The sequence below is a fragment of the Benincasa hispida genome, chromosome 5 (genome assembly GCF_009727055.1).
Source record: "Benincasa hispida cultivar B227 chromosome 5, ASM972705v1, whole genome shotgun sequence".
In the NCBI taxonomy this organism is placed as follows: domain Eukaryota; kingdom Viridiplantae; phylum Streptophyta; class Magnoliopsida; order Cucurbitales; family Cucurbitaceae; genus Benincasa; species Benincasa hispida.
In genome coordinates, this window is record NC_052353.1 from 40,132,217 (window position 1) to 40,152,821 (window position 20,605).

General features: G+C 31.9%; 1 protein-coding gene and 1 non-coding gene across 3 annotated transcripts; both read right to left on the reverse strand.

The window, feature by feature from the left end:
• Window positions 1-6,084: 6,084 nt before the first annotated feature.
• LOC120077062 (triacylglycerol lipase 1) lies at window positions 6,085-11,477 on the reverse strand. Of its 2 annotated transcripts, none has more exons than XM_039030911.1 (9): window positions 11,210-11,472; window positions 10,509-10,619; window positions 9,736-9,876; window positions 9,153-9,263; window positions 8,928-9,071; window positions 8,802-8,842; window positions 8,620-8,696; window positions 7,855-7,950; window positions 6,085-6,574 (listed from the first exon to the last, which is right to left on the reverse strand). In XM_039030911.1, exons 1-9 carry the CDS (start codon window positions 11,384-11,386, stop codon window positions 6,252-6,254), a joined length of 1,221 nt encoding a protein of 406 aa, XP_038886839.1. In that variant the 5' UTR covers window positions 11,387-11,472; the 3' UTR covers window positions 6,085-6,251. The 2 variants fall into 2 exon arrangements, with proteins under 2 accessions (XP_038886839.1, XP_038886840.1); XM_039030912.1 differs by lacking the exon at window positions 6,085-6,574 and adding an exon at window positions 6,588-6,910 and having other exon boundaries at window positions 11,210-11,477.
• Window positions 10,216-10,318, reverse strand: LOC120078871. Its single transcript, XR_005482150.1, has one exon. It is a non-coding gene; the product is annotated as a U6 spliceosomal RNA (small nuclear RNA).
• Window positions 11,478-20,605: the final 9,128 nt, after the last annotated feature.

Below are 20,605 nucleotides of genomic sequence, written 5' to 3' on the forward strand. Positions count from 1 at the left end.
TTCAAACGATTTTGAAGTACTCAGACCTTTAGAATTCCATTGGGGGTAGTTTTGACAATTGCTAATCTTTATTTTTAAATTTTATATTCCGTTTGCTATTTTTCTAATTTTAAAAAGTTTTTGTTATTTGTCCAAATGGAAACTTAAATTTTGCTATTTATCTGGTCAGCCCTTAAAATTTTGGCTAAGGAAGATATTGGGCACAAGACCAAACCCAAATTTTGGGCCCAAAACCATGTTAAACCCCATGAAAATCTCTATAAATAGAGGTCTTACCATTTCATTTGAGGGGCTGGAAGAACTTAAGGTCGAATCTCTGAAGCTCTGAAGATCTGAATTTACAAAGATTGAAGATATGAGGAATATAACTTCTCGGACTCTCCTAAAACTATCTAAAGACCAAAAGATTAAAGCTCGAAAGATCTAAAGAATATAACTCTTCTGAATCTTTGAGGATTAAATGACTTCCAACAAGGCTGATTCGAGTCGATCAACAAGCCAAAAATCGATCCAAACCAACTAACAAGCCACATATTGATTCAAATGAATTAACAAGCCATAGACTGACCCATGTCGATCAATAAGCTAAAGGTCGATCCAAACTATCACCAAGCCAGGGGCTGATCCAAAGAGATCAACAAGTCAAATGTCGATCCAAGCCAATCAACAAGTTAGAGATTGATCCAAACTAAGCAACAAAATAAACAAGTCTAAAAGGTTATCATCCAAGAAGGTCAACAAGTTCATGAACCAATCATCTAAAAAGATCAAGTACCTTAAGAATAAAAAACAAAAATCATTTATTAGAAATTGTATTTACTATACTGAAATTAATACAATTACAAAGTTCATTTCAACGAATTAAATTTCTCTAAAAATTTCATCAAACAGTTGTGTCCAGTGTTTTTAAATTTTGAAAAAAAAAATTAAAACAATCGAAATGACATCTCTTGTTGTTTTTAAAAATAGGTCTTTTTTATTCTTATTTTTTTAAAAAAAAAAAAATAGGTTCTAAAAATAAATGTAACAAAAGGGAAATTGTCATAAATATCAAAACAATTGAAACTATTTACAATTATAGCAAGAAAAAAAAAGGAAACACAGTGAACACCATTTTGATTTTTAAAAGTTCCCAAACTACCCTTTTATTTGAATTTTCATGCGACAATTTGTTCTTCGTGATTTTGTTTCATCATCAGAGGATTTCTTCTTCACGAGGATTCATCGTTGTTGGCAGCTTGGTTCTCCTTCTTTTCTTCTTTCTCTTCTTATTCTTCTTCCTCCTTCTTCTGCTACCACTTCTTCTTCTCCTTCTTCTTCTTCTATTTTCTTTTTAAGAATGTTCTTTATGCTTTTAGCTTCTTCTATGCAATTTTTTCTTCTTCAATTGATCAAAGTTTAATTAGTGAACACTCTTCTAATTTTTTCTCCAGTATCTTCTTCTTATTCTTCAATCAATCTTCTTCCTCCATTTATCAGAATTCAAATATTTTAGCTCAAATTCAACTCATCGGAATTCAATTTGATCTAAATCTGACTGATCGGAATTCAAGTTGGAATCCAACTCTACCATGAATAGATTGATAGAGTTCTATCACTGTCTATTGTCGATATACAGTGATACAACTCTATCACAATCTATCAGTGATTGATAAATAATGATAGAACTCTATCATTGTCTATCATCGAGAAAATGTCTGTAAAACTCTATCACAATTTATCACCAATAAATAAACATTAATAGAATTCTATCATTGTTTATTAATGATAGACTATGATATAACTCTATCACTATCTATCATCAATAGACTTATTCCTTCTTAATTGTTCAATTTATAGAGAATGATAATACTTTATCACTCTATCATTTGAACAATTTCTTCTTCTTCAATCACGAACAACTTCTTTTTCTTATGCTTTAATTTGTGTTTAATCACTTTTCAATTACTTTGGAATATGCTATTAAAATCAAATTGATGGAATTCAATAAGTTGACCGGTGGCAATTCTATCACTTATAGATAGGGATAAAAGTATATCACTTTCTATCACTGAAAGACAGTGATAGAAATCAATCTCTGTCTATCAATAATAGACACAAATAGAACACTATTACTGTCCATCACTGATAGACGGTGATAGTAATCTATTGTTGTCTATTAGTGATGGACAACGATGGTAGTCTACCATTCTATCATTTGAATAACAACTTTTTCTTCTTCAATCTTTGTTGGGAATTTTCTTCATGATTACTTTTCAATTACTTTGGAATAACTTTTCAATCACGATAATAGGAACATTATTCACTTTCTTCTTATTCTTATTCTCCTTCTTTTCCTCCTCTCTTCTTATTCCTCTCCTTCTCCTTCTCCTTTTCTTTCTCCTTCTTTTCCTCCTCTCTTTTTCTTCTTTTCTTCTTTTGTAATAGACATCTATCACTATCAATCAATAATAGAAAATAATAGATGTTTGTAATTGTCTATCACTAATTGACATTGATAGACATCTACCAATATCTATCAATGATAGAATTTTTCCCCTCCTCTTCTATTCTTCTCATTCTTCTTCTTCTTCTGGTCTCTTCTAAATGGAGGGGAAAAAAATAAAAGAAACTAAATGTTGATGTCCACTGATAAACAACGATAGTTGTCTATAGTTATCTATTAGTAGATAGCCATGCTAGTCTATATGATAGTAAAACTTCTACAATATTTATCAGTGATAGACAACTATCAGTATCTGTTATTATGTATATAGACAATGATATACACCACACGACTATTCTATTGATGCTAAAGTTTCCAAAGGATTAAAATGCAGCAGATAGTCTAATGCAATGCAATAAATGAAGATACTATTCACATAGGAGCAAGAAGCTACTATCACAATCTATGATGATAGACAATGATTGAATATTATTACTATCTGTCACTAATAGATAGTAATAGTTATTTATCATTGTTTATCAATGATAGATAGTGATAGAACATTATCAGATCAATAAAACAGAAAGTACAAAGAAATGATTATCAAATCAACAAGTAAAAACATTCCAACAAGACAATCAACAAAAACATATTAATTTTATAAATTTAAAAAGTAATTGATTGTCAACAAGTACAAAGAAAAAGTTCAACCATTTACAAAAACATACTTCTGCAATCATGATGGAGATTCATATTCGGATTTGGATTGCAGTTGATAAATCTTCAAGTCAAAGCTTGGAGCATTGTCCATCATCATCTTCCCCATTGTTGCCTTCTTCTCATATTTCTTCTTTGAAGATACTTTTTTTTATTCTTATTGTCTAATGCTTTTTTTGGTTAGTTTTCGTCATCTCTTTTCTTTTGTCTTTCTCTATTGATATTTCTTTCTTCCTTTTGTCTTTCTTCCTTTTTTTTTTTTTTTCCTCTCTTTTCCTTTTCCTCTAAATCCATGAAATATTTGAAGGTTGTTGATTCAACTTCATCTTTTGTAGGAACAAGTTGAACAATAGAAAACTACACATAAGCACAATTAAATTATTAGTGACAAAATTGATAGGATAGATACAATGATAGTGTTGTATTATTGTCTATTAGTGATACACAATGATAATAGTTTATCATTGTCTATCAGTGATAGACAAAGATAGACTATTATCACTCTCTATTAGAAAAGTGATAGACAATGATAGTAGTCTATCGGAGTAACAAAACTATAAATAGAATATAAATGGTAGACTATCTATCACTATCACCATCTAACAATGATAGGCAACTATATGTTAGGAACTTTCTATAAGTATATGAGAAACTTTCTATAAGTATAACATTATACAACAAAACTATAAACAAAAATAGAGTAAGAAGTTACCATCATTTTCTAAGATGGACAATGATATTATCACTGTCTATCATTGATAGACAATGATATAAAACCTTGAACACCACATAACCTTCCATTATCTATCATTGTCTATAGTGGTTTGACATAATAAAAATTCTAATTGAGTAACATTTAGGAACTAGCAGAATTGATCTATCAAAGCAACAAAACTACAAATAGTGTATAAATGATAGTGATCTATCAGTGTCTATCAGTGATAGACACTTATAAACCATTATCACTCTCTATCACTATTACCATCTATCAACGATAGGCATATATAGGAACTACTGTAAGCATAACATTATATAACAAAGTTATAAACAAAAACATATCTACATACAATGAATAGATAAAGAATTATAGTAGTCTAACAATATCTATCACTCAAATGATAGACACTAGTAGAACACTAACACTCTTTTTTAACCTACTATCTTTATCACCTTTTCAACTTTCTATTAGCAACTATATATCATCAAGAAAATATTATCTTCCAGCAATGGTAACTATCTATCACCAACAAATCTATAAACATATCTATGAACAACAAAATTGTAAAGAGAATAATATTTTAAAACTAAACACAAAACTAGAAGTTTAGTTCTTCATAGTTCTGTCAACAACGAAACATGCTAAACTGAAATCTAAAAGTTTAGTTCTATCTAATGATAGAGAGTGGTAGAATACTTGAAGGGAATCACAAATCTCAACAATACTATCATAGTCTATTACTAATACACAATGGTAGTAGTTTATCATTGTCTATCAGTGATGGAGAATGATACACTACTATCATTTTCTATCACTATCACCAACTATCAATGACAGGTAGTGATAGTGGTCTATCATTATCTATTAGTAATAGATAAGTACTATCTATAAAAACAAAGCAATGAACATTATCTACCAACAATTTTCTAAAAACAAAACAAAACAGAAATCACACAAGCTCAACATTATACCTTTGCTTCCATTTTCTCTTTTTGTAGGCTTAAGCTTTTCAGAATTTAATTTTTTCCTCCCGCTTGACGATTCACCATCAATGATAGTTCTTTTTTTTTTTTTTTTTTCTTGCCATTTATTCACAAAATTTAGGTTAATCATCAGTTGAATGAACAAGGAATAAATAGCCACTAATAATAATTTATCTGGAGAGTAAAAAGGAAGAAAAGCACCATGAAGAACTGATTTTGTTGACGAATGAAGTCTTTGATAAACTGTAATCTATGAAGTGATAGTTGTGTATATCGAAGAGGAATAAACAAGTAGAATAGAGTGGGCCAGTGGCGCTTGAATGTTGAAATGAAAGGAGGAGGAGGAGGAGGAGGAGGAAAAAAGAAGAAGAAAGTGAAGAAGAAAGAAGACAGTGAAGAAGAACAAAAAAAGTGAAGAAGTAGTAGAAGAAGAAGAAAGTGAAGAGGTAGAAGAAAGAAAAGAATGACAGAAGAAGAAACAAAATGAAAGTGAAGAAGTAGCAGCAATGGAAATGGAGAAGAAGAGGAACGTTGGGAAGACGAAGGGGCGCGCATTTCATTTTTTTTCTTTCATTTCGCTCTGGGCCTTCTTTTCGATTGGGTCGCGTCAATGGATAATAATCGGTCCGATTTTTTGAACAAACAGGTCGTCTCGTGGGCTATTCTTTTCCATTGGCTCGCGTGGGTTTATTGGAACAAATTTATAAAATTTTGCAATAACTTGTAAATAATTTGGTCCATTTTCTATATTTAAAAAACTCCCCTATAAGTTATAACAAACATATTTTTCTTTATTTCCTTGTATTTTTATTTTTAGAAATATTAAAATAAAAATGGATCACAACCATAGGGAGCCTAACTTACTCTAAATTTTTATTTTTAATTTTTAACGCACACTGGTAAGTTGCAAAATATTCCACGAAAAAAAAAAAAAAAAAAAAGAACAGAATCAAACTAAGTAATTTCTAAATCCAACCTTGGAAATATTCAAATCTAAACGCAAAACTAAACTGTTAAAAAATAAGTATTCAAACTTGGCTATAAATTTTCAAGTCCACAACTAAAATGGTGTATCATAGCTAGTCAGAGAACTTCTTCCAACTTTATCATTTATCAAGTTTGAAGTGCAAATTTGCCCCTAAGAAAATAGCTCACCTGATCAAAATATGATTTAACTTCATAAGGTTTATTGTACTAAAAGAAATGTTTGACACACTGAATCTTATGCAGTAAAAACAATTTTCTTATTTTTATTTTAGTACAAACAAATTTATTTATTACTTCATTTCTTTCTTTTGTGTTTGTGTAAAGTTTAGGTATTGAACATTTAGCCTTCCATAAGGTACAACCATGAACAGAAGGATTTGGCTACTACACACATTTACAAGGACATTTACCAGAATTCACTTTACATACTACTTGACTTTGCCAAGGATTTAAAGAATTTGATCATAGGATCATACAAATCTTTCTTCGCGTTCATGCTCAAAATGAAGTCGACATGACCATAATTTTCAAGGTAAACTAATTCTGGTACCGGCTTCAATTCCTTTATCGTGTGCTCCAGATCTGTCCAATCGGATAACTCGTCATTGCCACCATACGCCATCCACAGTGGCAAGGACTTGGGAATACGGCTGAGATCAAATTCAGGAGGCTTCCTTTGACCGTAAACTCTCATATTCTTTAACAATCCATAGTCATACCTGGAAAACGTACCTTTGCGGATCACTGGTAAAAGAAAAGGAACGCAGTTAAATCCGTGGTGTCAAACAGCCTCCTATTCTCGTCAAGAGGAGAAAAACATACTCCTAAGTAATTGATTTGTAAACTATAACACTTCTTCAAACCAATAATTCAATTTCAAAGTAGTAAATTGTTTCATGTGTTGAGGTCAGGAGACTCAGGACATTAGTGATGTGTTAGGAATAGGATCAGTTTTTGTTTTGCTAAAGGAGAAGTTTGTCCGTTCAGTTATATGGAAGATAGTGACACATACCAGTCTCTCAAATCTTTGGTATGGATGTGTCAAAATACATTCTTGCATAAGTCCTCTTCTTTCAATCTCTAAAAAATTAACAGATTTAACAACAGAAAAAACGAACTTAAACCATTACTATTGTTCTGGCTTGAACTACAATACGACAAAGATGAACTGCGAAACAAAACGGCTTGGGAATAATAAGTAAAGTTTGGTTATGTTGTTTGTGCCCAGCAAACGTGAAAGGAAACAAGAAATTTTGGTATAGCAAGCAGAAATTGAAGCTTGGTTGAAAGGAATAGCGAAAGGTCCTAGTAATTCAATCAAGAATTGGGGAATTCTTTGGCTTTTTCAAGGAGGTGATGGTTCTGGAATTTCTTGAGCAGCTGAAGGGACGGGTGGGGAGGGAGTTAAGGACAAGGAAGTGAAAAGCGCAAGTGAGTTCGGTAATTGATGAATGAATGCTTTGGGAATAGAGGGCTGGCTTTAATTAGAGGTAAAGTTGATGATTTGATGGAGATGAAAAGTCAATCAGGAAAGAGATTGAAAGAAAGAAGTTAAAGAGCATATGAAAAAAAAAACCCTTTATGGAATAGCCTCCTTGATTATTTGAAATCCGGAGAGTGGGAAGGAAAAGAAGGAAGCCAAAGGAAGAAAAACTGCTGAAGGTTGCAGAGTATTAACGAATTTGGTGTCTGGGGTAAACTGTTGAAGATGGAAGAGCTCTTTGTGCGAAGCTGGGTATTCTTTTTCGTTGTGCTTTGATGGGTTTAATTTTGATATCTCTAGGTGGTTTCTTGAAAAAGTAATATGAGGAAGAAGATCAAATTTGCAAGCTATTTTTTTGGAGGTCTTGAAAGAGTTTGGAACATATGATGCAAAGTTTCACGATCGAATGTTTATAGATTTATATTAGACTTCACAAGGAAACACTAAAAATTAACTTCCCAAGACTTACGTGCAGGTAAAATTTCAAATTTACCATAGTATAATAGAACATGAAACAGAGAGAAGATATTGCAGAGCATACTCTGGAAAAGATGGTGCAGGTTTTTTGCTGATGATGGATGTGGTTCATATTCGAAAAATAAGTCAAAACGTGAGCGATTAAGGCAACAATTTTCCCCTGCAGCATTAAAAGAAGGCATCCTTAGGAAATTTAATGTCTGGAATTGAATAGATTGAACATCCAAACTTGATACTTTCCTATGAAGAACAAAGCAACACAGCGCAGTCATTCCAATCAAAAACTTATTATCTTATCTAGTTGTTCCCAATTTTTTCCCAACTAAAAGAAGAAACAGGACATAATAAATCCAGACCTCGATCAATATTGGATCATGACAATTTTATTAAGTACTATACTTAAAAATTTCCCATACTAGGGCATTTGAACCCTGAAAATAATATACAATATAGCATATGAAGTAGTCCATTACTTGAATTGCACTAATGACTAATAGAAGCTTTCTGGCACCAATATCACATGAAAAATGGAGCACTTGGTAAATATCAGTAACATACTCCAGATTTCATCACGTGGTAAATTTTAGTAAAATTTTCCAATCTGGGCCTTTCAATTTTAACAGAAGATATACCCACTAACCATATGATCCAATATGATCGATGTCGGTATACATTATAGTAATTAAAAGAAATTAGCAATGTTGGATAAGGATTCCAAAGTCAAGGATCGACAAAAAAAAAATAAAAATAAAAATAATAAAAATAATAAAAAAAGAGAGAGAGAAGAGAGAGAGAGAAAGAAACATGAAACAGGTTGCATTGAGAGAACCTGTTATTGAACTTAGAACATTGATGCAGTTAACGAGCCGATCACAAAGATTATCTAAAAGGACTGTTCCCCAATCGCTGAAGTAGCATACAAAAATATAGACATGAGTGTTATGAACTATGGTGAAGCTAAAAATGCAACCCATTACAAAATCAAAATTGGGCAAAGCATAGGATGACAACCTTTTAAAGTTGAGTTCACGAAATCCCGCGGAAAGAATTATCTACCGAGAAAAATATAAAGAATAAGCTTATTAGTTATTACTTAACAATGCTAATTACAAAATAACAAGCCAGAGCCAGGAATACCGTATCAAGATGTGTGTCAACCATTAGACGTACTAATGGAGCAGTTATATGTTCCAAGTACGATATAGGACTTAAAAGAGCAGCTGCTTCAACTTTCTTGGCTATGTCTGGCTGGGTAAGAGCAGCAAAAGACATGATTGTTCCCTGTGAACAAAGATAAAAGATGACACCATAGCAACAATATATGATTTCAGATTAAGAATCTCGAAGAAGAAGATATGAGACCTGTGAGTGTCCAACAACATAAATTTTCCTGTCTGTCAATGAATTTATGTAGTTAATCATTGCTGCAAGATCGTACAGAGCCAACTCTTCCCAACTCCAATTCCAAAATTCCTACAATGAGAATATACTTTAGTCAAAGACGAACAGAAATTAAACATACGCAATTTATGTTATATAACTTTCAAGATTGTCCTAAGATACTCATGGACCAGTAATCCACCAAACAATATAGTGCAGAAATTTGAGGACAAAATAGGCTTTAGCAAATCAACACAATTAGCATGAAATCAAATGGTCCTTTAAGATAATCTGTCATTTGACTGCTGAACTCCATAAAACCTCACGGATCACACAAATTTGTATGAAGTTTGAACCGCCAAAATTGACAGCATGATACTCTCCAACTTAATGCACTGAGCACGGACGAGCTACAACATGTTTGTATCGTTATTTAACTTTCTAGTTACATGGATTACACCCACAACACAATGAGGAAACCCTTGCTATTAATATGTTCTTTCTCTGCATTTAGTTAACATCTTACACATCCTAAGGACTTTGTAGTAAATTATTCTATGAATACCTTATCATCCTCTGATAGGGATGTATGCCCATGACTCCACCGTGTTCCACGCACATTTCCTATCCACACATCAAATCCATTATCTGCAAGAATAAAGCCTAAAGATTGTTTTGCAGAATTCAAAAACCATCCATCGCCACCCTGCACGTGCACCAGTTCAGACAATGAAAGGTATGAAAAGCTAGTGTTAGGAACCCCTTATCTGTGAGAATGATCCCAGACTACAAAATTATTCAAAATTCACAATCCATGTTTCAAAATACGCAGTTATTGATCTCCTAGACGAGAAAATTTACGGATAATTGGATCTTGCCAAGCATAGAATATTGTACCAATTAACGAAACTTAAAAAGACTATTCAGTATACTTTGAGATGTGTAAAAACAACTTGAAAAGAATCTCACTTGGAGAGACAACGAAACAGAGAGCAAAAGATTGAAAAGAGAGAGACAGAGTAAAAAATGTAAGTAGGGCTTTGGCTAAAATCTGCCTTGAGGCTTGATGGCATTCATCATTGCGCAGGGTCATGTGAATCTTCTCTATATCATTCCCATTTTATCAGATTTCCCCAAAAGCACGAAAATAGTCATTTCACTGGAATATCAAGAGATAGGGCAGTTGAAAATTTCAACAAAAGGAAATAACTCTCAGTAGTATAAAAATTATCAGGCAACATTATCGATTTTAGCTATTGCTGATAGAGTTAGACCATAAAAGAGTAAACTAACCTAACAGATATAGTTACAATATTGCAAAACTGTTAGAAGACTCACCATGAACAGTCCATGGAGGAGCAAAATTGGAGGGCCTTTTCGCTTTTCCAAATCTCCATCACGTGAAGATACACGTTGCAGACCCAATAGAAAACCATCCTTTGTTTGAATCTAAGAAATTTATAAGAAAATCACGTCCGTCAGTACTGCACAAGCGTACTCAAGTGCACTACTAAAAGCACAATTCATCCTCCCAGTCTGCAATAATCGATACCATTCCTCAGAATTCAAAAGAATTATAATAAAATAACATATCGTCCAAAAATAATAAGAAAAACAAAATTATACTGTAGAAATGCGTTCGGCTCCAAATAGCTGAGGAGAAATTGATAAAATCAGAGATCTACATACGAGTCAGAATCAATCATACTTTTTCGCGTATTATCTCTATGCCTATTCTTTCAATTAGGAACACAAAGAACGATACAAATGCATCGGTTTATCCAGAATCTCGACAGAAACAAATCAAACCAAAGACGGACGTCGAATCTAAGATTACAAAGGAAATCATTCCATCGTTCTCACCTCAGGAGACATAATAAACAAGAAGCATTAGAGCCAATTAGTTGACTAAATCTTTTCCAGTTTCTCCACTTGAAACAAACACTAATACTGTCTCATTTCACAAACAATTCCTAATCTACACCGTCCACTAATTAATGAACCAAAAAATTAGAAGCGAAATGAGAGAATGAGAGTACCGTATGCTCGGCGCAAGGATAGCCAGCAGGATGAACGAGTTGAGAGCACAAGGACTTCTGGTCGGACCGAGCGTGAGGGAGAATCGAGTACTCGACGGAACTAAAGGAGGAATTATGGGCGGAGTGGAGAGGGAAGAAGAACAGAAGAAATATCAGAGACATCAATGGGGTCGCCATCTTCGAAACAAAGATTGATCTTCAAGTCGCAGTGAGCAAAATTAGTTGAAAAAAATTAACTGTTCATTGTATATTATTTGGGGAAATATGAACGGAATTAGTTGGTGGCTGTGCCCACGCGCCCAATTGCTTATATAAGCGCGTGCAGTTTATTCGTTGCTTGGGAAGGGCATGATTTTAATTTAGGTAAACCTATTTCTTCATCAAATTATTAAAGTATCGCTTTAGAGAGAGAGAAAGAGAGAGAAAGAGAGAGAAAGAAAGAAAAACTAAGGGAGAAAATCCATTTATAAATTTTTTTTTTTTTTTGAAGCAATCCATTTATATCTTAAACATTAGGTATTAGTAAACATCAATTTCTTTTCTTATAGAAAACTAAAATTTTTATAGTTTTAGGATAAATATTAATTAGAGGTGTTCAAATAACCCGATAACCCGAACAACTCAGACTACTCAACCCAAAATATAAGGATTGGGTTGGATTAGTTTTGTTCTTGGGTTAGGTCGTGGGTTGGTTAAAAAAAATTGATACCCATCTTTAGGTCTTATATTTCAAAAATATCTTTAAATTTGAATTTTTTTTAGAAAGACTTTTAATATTATTTTTGAACAAATTTACCCTTTTATTATTTTTATTCCCGATTTATATATATATGTCCCTATTTTCAAATTTTTCTTAATGATGGAGAGAGAAACTGTATTTATCATGGAGAGAAGATTAATTTAATATGAATTTTTTTTTTTTCATATTTTCAAATGGAGCAAGAAAATATATTTATTTGTTGAGATTTTTCCTTTACTTAATTTAATTGGAGAGAGAAAATACATTTAATAAATTTTTTCCTATTATCATTGGTTTCACGTTTTTTTTCTACGGATTCATAGTTATTTAAAATATACCTCAAAACATTTTGTTAGAAATTTGAAAATATTCTAACCAATATATGAAATATACTACAATATATAAATTCAATCTTTTACGTAAATCACCATATAATCCTTGACATAAAATTTTTTTCCTTTTTCGATTATAGAGGTAAAATGCATTTGATATATTTTTTCCATTTTCATTTGGAGAGAGAAAATGACATTTAATATGATTTTATTTTCCATTTCGTTTTTCATGTTGATTTTTGTTATTATGTGAAAATATTACATTGTTTGTTCACTTGTACATATAATATATTCCGTTGTTTATTTGTACATATCAATTTATTGGGTTTCTTTTTACAAATTAATGGTTATTTTAAATATACCTTAGAACATTTTGACGAATTCATGATTATTTTAAATATATCTTAGAACATTTTGTTAGGTATTTGAAAATATTCTAACAAATATATAAAATATACTATAGTTTATAAATTAGAGATTAACTCAATGTTTGACTAAATCACAGTATAAACCAATATATGAAGATTTATGTACTATAGGTACATAAATCTTCATATATTTCAGTTATACCACAGTATATATATCATAATACAATAAGTCTAAATAAAAAAAAACACTCGTTTATATCAAATAAACAAACACATATACCACAGTATATATAAAATTTCCTACAAAAGCTAAAAAAATACATATATATCACAGTATATATAAAAAATAGGAAAATATAAAGTTCATATTTATATGGGAGTTTATAATACATAACCCTCAACTTCATCTCTTCTTCTTCAGTCATTCCCCGTCATCGTCGATCGGATTTGCTCGTCCTGCCATGTCATCGACCGAATCTGCTTAACTCATCTCGTCAATTCGCCTCACGCCGTCCACGTCATTGATTTGTCCCAAGTCGTTCGTGTCACCTCGTGTCGAACTATAAATTCACCCACGCCGTCGTCTACTGCTTACAACTCACATCGCCGAAAGGAGAAAAGAGAGGGAAGAGGAAGAAATAGGTGTGAATTATGGGGGAGAGAATATATTAAATATATTATTGGGAGAGAGAACATATGCATGGGGGAGAGAGAGTATGCATGGAGGAGAGAAGTATACATGGAGGAGAGAGAAATAAATAAATAAATAAATATATATATATATATATGCTTCGTTAAAACGATACTAGGAAAAGCCCAATGGGAAAAAATTCTAATGAAAGAAAAAAAGTACATATTTCATAAAATATATACTTCTAAAAGAATACAATTATATTTACTCTCTCTCATGAAAACATCACTTAAGTTCTCTAAGTCGTCGCATACCAATGTTGTGTACCAATTTTTCAAAAGTTGCAGTTGGTAATGCCTTTGTAAATAAGTCTACCAGGTTATCCTTCGAATAAATTTGTTGTACAGTGATGTTGCCATTTTCTTCAAGATCATGAGTATAGAAATGCTTCGTTGAAATATGCTTTGTTCTATCTCCTTTAATATATCCTCCTTTGATTTGGGCTATACAAACTGTGTGTTAGGTTTATGTCCTAAAACTCGTGGTTTGTAAACAATAAAACTTATTTTGAAAATTCAATAAGTTGTTATTGAATATATGTATTGCTTATTAGAAATCCAATAAACCTATAAGTCCCTTGGCTATTACATGAGTACTTGAACTTTATGTGGAAACATAATAGTGGATCAAGTTCGAGTAAATAGTCAAAAGAATCTATAGTATATGAATAAGGTTTGGTGCTTTATTCTGGTAATACTATTGGATGTGGCCTACTCCGTAGTTATTACAAAGAGTTGTAAAGTGCTACAAACGAAGTGATCCTAATTCGTACATGTTATGACCTGAGGAGTGGGGGCATTCTATGCAAAAGGGTTTGTACAAGATCAAACCACAAAATAAGTCACTCTTACTTTATAACGTTGTTTACTGTTTAAGACTACCTATTTCAAAGCGATGACCTAGGTAACTTGACCTTAATCTTGGGTTAACTATGAACTCCTGTTTATTCGGGATTATCCTTAGATTTACATAGGTGAGGATTGGCTCAACAACGTCGGCTCAATAAACTCCCATTTCAGGGGTAAGACCAAGTAGATAGCTGAGGACATAAGGCAAGAAGGAATTCACTCCTACTTGCTCTTAGGGATAGTAGAGAGGTTGTTCTCTTAAGTACTGATTCTGGGAATAAAGGGCCCCACCCTCTCATTAGCTCGAGAGGACTCGGTTTGTTGATTGGATCACAAGTCAATTGTTCATTAGAGGATTAGTGGAACTTAAGGAACAAGAGGTACTCTCGGGGGTAAAATAGACATTTGACCCAGCTGTTATTACGAACAACCTATGAAGGATTAACTTACTAATCATAGTTATATCGAGTAGACATAATATATCTATAATGAGGGGAGTTCAACTATAGACTTTAGTAGAGTGACCCATTAGTTAACAAATGGGGATTAATCTGGTATAATGAGTTTAGCCAATTAATCTCGGATCATTGGAGCTCATAATCTGTAGGTCCGCAAGGTCCCCCTACTAGCTCGTAAATGGATTAGCTTTAGAGTAGCGTGATAAGTTACTTTGAAACGTTCAAATTAGAATTAAACGGAACTGGAGAATTAATATTTAAATATGATTTAAATATATGAAGGTAGATTTGTGTAAAATTAATTTAATATTTGATATTTAATTCATTAGAATTATTTAAATTGTTTAAATAATTATTTATTAATTTTATTAGAAAAATTAATTTATGAATTAATTTTGTAAAACTAATAATATTTTCAATTTTAGAAATCAATTTGATTTTTGAAATCAATTGAAAAATTGAAGAAGTTTTAAATAACACAAAATGGATTTATGAGATTTTCCATTACATCTTCAAAGTAGCTCACACAGAACCCATTTTTTTGCCTTCAATAACTCCAAGCATGAGCTGCATCTCATGCAACCATCTTCTTTACATGATAGTCTGCAATATATTGAGAAGATTGGAGTGTAGAATTGAGGCATGCAATCGATCGAATTTTTGCTGAAAAATTCGTGTTGAAAAAGGTGTTCTTCAAGCGGGTTGCTACTTGAGTTCTTCTCCAAATTTCCTTCATTCAAGTTTATTTTGAGTCCCACAACTCAATCTAAAGCTCCAAGAGAATAGCGAGGGAGATCTTGAGGTGGTTTACAACAAGATTTGGAGAAGTTCGCAGCTTAAAATCGAGATTTGAAGAAGTTCTACAAAGGTATGGCTTGAAACCCACTTGTTTCTGCAAGAGCAAGCTTTAGTTTCTGCCAAAATTATGAATTAGAGTGCTTATTGATCCTTGTTGCTTCCGTTGCTTGCTAATACATTCCAACAATTGGTATCATAGTATCATTTAAGCATTCAATTTGGTTTAATTTTGGTGTGGTGGGTGTTTTTTCATGAGTTATATGAAACTGGTATACTGATATGGTTTTCTTTTGGCATTTAATTTCTCTTTGATTTCTTGATTAATTTGTAATTGGCTCTTGATTGATGAGTTTTTATGTGTTCTCAAGAGTTTGTAATTTATTTGGAGTCGTCAGAGTTGAAATTAAGATGTAATTGAAGAAACAAGTGAAGAAGGCCGAGTTGCAGATTCCAATTTTTCCAGCCTCTGCTCAAATATCGTCGTTGAGGTTTAAATGCTAGATGATCGTCTAGCTATGGGCGCTAAACGATGTGAAGAAAAGCTATGGGCGCTAAATGATGTAAAGTGTTGTGCGCTAGACGATCGTATACCTGCGGGAGCTAAACGATGTGTAGAGGTGCTATGCGATAGTGCTACACAATCGTGTAGCTATGCGTGGGAGCTAAACGATCAGAAGATGTGCTATGCGATAGCACTACACGATCGTGTAGCTTTATGCGCGCGCTAAACGATCAAGAAGAGGCACTATACGATGGCGCTAAGATAGATATTCCACATTATTCTTACTATCAGTCTCAATATGATAACCATTACAACGTATATCTTTAAAACTTAGAAGATTTCTCTTTGATTAACTAGAGAACAATGCATTGTCAATTGTAAATTTTGTTCCTCTAGGCAAAATAATATTTCCTTTTCCAAAACTTCGATCAAGTTTGCAGAACCTGATATTGTATTTACTTTTTCTTTCAGCATTATCAATTTGGAAAAGTATTTTTTATTTATAAGTATTATGTGTGTAGTTGCACTGTTCGCCAGGCATAGATATTCTTTGCTCTTTTTTGAAACACCAAATATATGAAAATGATCCATGTTTCTTCATTAAAAGAAAATAAGAAAAATAAGAAAAACAACACTTAAAATATACAAAAGTTACTAAAAAAACATGAAAATAGATAAAAGAAAAACAACAACATTAAGTCTAGATATTCTCAAAGTCAAAAGAAACACTTGATGTTTCACCAATTGTGCCAATCTTCTCTTCAGAAGTTTCAAAGAAGTTTGCCATATCCAAATTTGTCATATGGGATAGGTCAAATATGTCATTATCTTGATATGCAAAATTTGCTTTCACATTTTTCTCTTTTTCTTTCAGGGAGGCTTGATAGAGGTCAACTAAGTGTTTTGACGTACGATAGGTATGTGACCAATGCCCAGTCATTCCGCATTGAAGGCATTTATTTTCAATACTTTTGAACTCTTATCTTGTGGAGTTTTTCCTTTGTGATCATCATTTTGTGTGGTTCTTTTGAAATTTAAATGATTAGAACGACCACCATGAAAATAATAATAATTTCTTCCTCTGCCACAGTCACGACCTCGACTGCGACCACGACCTCGACCACGATCATAATTAAAATTAACAACATTCACTTCAGGGAATGGTGTCGTTCCAGTTGGTCGAGATTTATGATTTTTCATCAATAACTCGTTATTTTGTTCGGCCACGAGAAGACATGAATTAATTCAGAATACTATTTTAAACCTTTCTCTCGATATTTCTGCTGCAGTAGCATATTCGAGACATGAAATGTAGAAAAGGTCTTCTCTAACATATCGACATCAATGATTTTCTCTCCGTATAATAACAATTTTGAATTGATTTTAAATAATGTGGAGTTGTAATCACTTACTGATTTGAAATCTTGTAGCCTCAAGTGCATCAACTCATAACGAGCTTTAGGAAGAATAACTGTTTTTTTATGATCATACCTCTCTTTCAAAAATTTTCACAAGATACGGGGATCTTTTATTATAAGATACTCCATCTTCAATCCCACGTGGATACAATGACGAAGGAAAATCATAGCTTTTGCCTTGTCATAACTGAATGTCATATTTTCTTCTTTAATAATCTCCCCAAGATTCATAGCATCCAGGTGGATTTCGACATCAAGTACCCATGACAAATAATTATTACTGTTAATATCAAGGACGAAAAATTCTAATTTTGTGAGATTTGTCATGACAAATAACATTAAATTTATTAATTATAACGAAGAGGAAAAAATCGACATACCTTTAGCGGAAAAAATGACAAGAGCTCGTGTTGATAACTTATTGTGAAATTGAGGAGCACAACGAAAACACAGATATAGAGAAAATATAATATAATAATAATAATAATATATAATTTAAAATAAAAAGCTAAAATCATGAAATAACTAAAATTATAAAATTGGATAATAGAAAACTTAGTAGAATTTGAAGTGGATTTCTTACCAATTGGTGTGTGATCTTAAGATCCACCAAATGCCACTATTTATAGGCAAAATGACAAGTAGGATGTGAACTTACATGGACGTCAAGCATGAATAACTACAAGACACATGGACAATATGAAAGGGTGACATATGGCTTTTGGGACACTAACCATGAGCATTTATTTATTATTATAATATTCATAATAATAATAATATAGATTATAGTGGGTTTTTTTTAATTATTATTATTTATATGATTGGAATTTTCATATTCTCGTTTTCACGAATTTTTCTCTACTCTTTTCGGAAAGAATATGAAAATTTTATATACTATTTTGCTGAAATTTTTTAGAGGATAATAATTTTATTTAGTTGATTTTAAGCAGAAAAAAACTAGTGAAAATAACAATAAATCACTCACAAACCCGATCTAAATCGATTCAAGATTATTTAAATTAATAAATTATTAAATTTAAGATTTAATTGATATATATATTACCCCTAAAGTTTATAAGGATAAATTTGAATTTTTTCTAAAAAATGAGACCGTCACATGAAATATAGATTTGGAAACCTTTATTTTTCCTAATAAACATTGAATACAAATTAAAAATATTTTTAGTTTCATCTCTTACACATCCATTAATACTTGTATATATTTTATTTAGCTACATGGGCGTTTGACTAAATCTTAAAAGATAATCATCTACCCAACTATATCTAGAGATGTGTTTGGTTTAACCTTTCAAATATTTAATTTTAAAAATATATTTTTTTAAAAAATAAAATTAAAGTATTCGACAACCACTCAAAATAGTTTTTAAAACGTTTTTATAAAATATGTTTTAAATCGTTTTTTCAAAAAGAGTTTAAATAAAAAGATTTTTTATTCCTCAAAAACATGCTCATGTCTAATTTTAGATATGTATTTAATAAGTAAAGCGTGTAAACTTGGAGTGTTAAAGAGGACAAACTTATTTTTAAATATATGAGTTTGTTTATCCCAAGTTATGAAATTTATTTGTACTTTTTCCATATATATGGCCAATGGTATTATGTCAAATTGTGGACACTTGTAAAATAAATTACAAATTTGGTATCTCATAAATAATCTCTGGGGTGAGAACCAAGGGGGTGTTTGATCGTGGCTTGAGCCTGGTTAGAAACCCACAGTTTTACCCCTCTTTTACTTCTCTCGTTTCGCGCTCCATTTTGTAGGTGTATTCTTCAGCCCTCTCTCTCTCATCTGTGACGTGTAATTAATCACCAATCTCTTTTCTCAATTTCTCCTTTCTTTCATCGTTTGGGTTCTCTTCTTCGTCTCCCTCCGACTGGAATGGGTTTTAGTTTCTGTTTCGCCTTCTTCACTTACTTATGCAACTCGATTGATGGGGAGCGACCCAAGTTTCTGCCGAAGAAGCGTAATCTGCTTTCATTTTTCAGCTTTTTCGTGTTTTTGGGTCTTCCCCTTCTGTTATAACGACAAAATTTGAAGTGGGAATTTGGATCCAGATACGTTTTAATGGAATCGATCTGATTTAGAGTATTAGGTTTTGGATTTTATCTCCATTAGATACGGTTTTTAACTGGGCATTGCGATCTTGTTGTTTCAGAGATAAAAGTGGGGAAGAGGAAGATGAAGTTCAAATGGATCAAAGATTTGTAGCTATTTGCTGTTCTTGTGTAGTAGTGTCAATCAAAATATGGGGATTTTCTGTCTGTACAATGCTCATATTCTACTACCATAACTTTCTTTAAGTTTGATGTTGAATGTTGGATTGCTCTGCTGGGAAGTAACGAATTGATTCTCTGTTAATTTCTTGTTCACATTCTGTTTCGAAGTGTTCTGCTCCATTTTCTTTTCTTTTTACCCCTTAGATAATGAAGTTTTGAAATCTTGGTTGAATTGAATTTGGTGCAGGGAAGTGTAATTTTTTTGTTGGAGGGTGGATTCCAAATTCATCAGGTTCTGTGTACAGTAATGAGAGCTGCCCCCATATTGAAGCTCATCAAAATTGTATGAAGAATGGGCGGCCAGATACTGAATACCTATACTGGAGATGGAAGCCACGGGATTGCGAACTACCGATGTTTGATCCAGAAAGATATCTTGAGATAAAAGCTCGGAATCATTAGACTGACCATCTAATATTTCAACTCTAAAAAAATATATCTTTTATGAATATTTTTGGAAACAACCACTTATTTGGTCGGTTCATATTATTTTGTGATCTTCTAAAAAATGTTACTGTACTACATCACATTCTCACCATCATAATCAAATGAAAGGTAATTATCTTATATACAATTTCAATTCTAGATACACCATCCATATTATATAAAAATAAACTATATGATATGTGAAATAATAATGTTAAGTTAGCAAGATTCAATATATATACATACAATATACCCATTCATTAGTAATTGAGATAATTACCTTCAATATATATACATACATTCAATATATATACATACAATATATAATATACCAATTAATTGAGCACCAATATGAAATGTATTTTGTTGGTATGTTTTACAGATTGAAGAGAATTAGAATTATTACAGTTTTTTTAAAAGAATATATGAAAATTAATTTATTATGTTCTACAAATTGAGAAAAAAAAAATTGAGATTATCCAGTTTATGTCATAAATGATTTGAGAACATACATGTAT

Coding starts and splice junctions, on each gene's coding strand:
- LOC120077062 (XM_039030911.1), bottom strand. CDS start 11,386: ATGGCGACCCCATTGATGTCTCTGATATTTCTTCTGTTCTTCTTCCCT. Junction 9,264..9,735: donor CCCTATCAGAGGATGATAAG/GTATTCATAGAA, acceptor TTCTCATTGTAG/GAATTTTGGAATTGGAGTTG. Junction 8,697..8,801: donor CGTGAACTCAACTTTAAAAG/GTTGTCATCCTA, acceptor ATGCTACTTCAG/CGATTGGGGAACAGTCCTTT.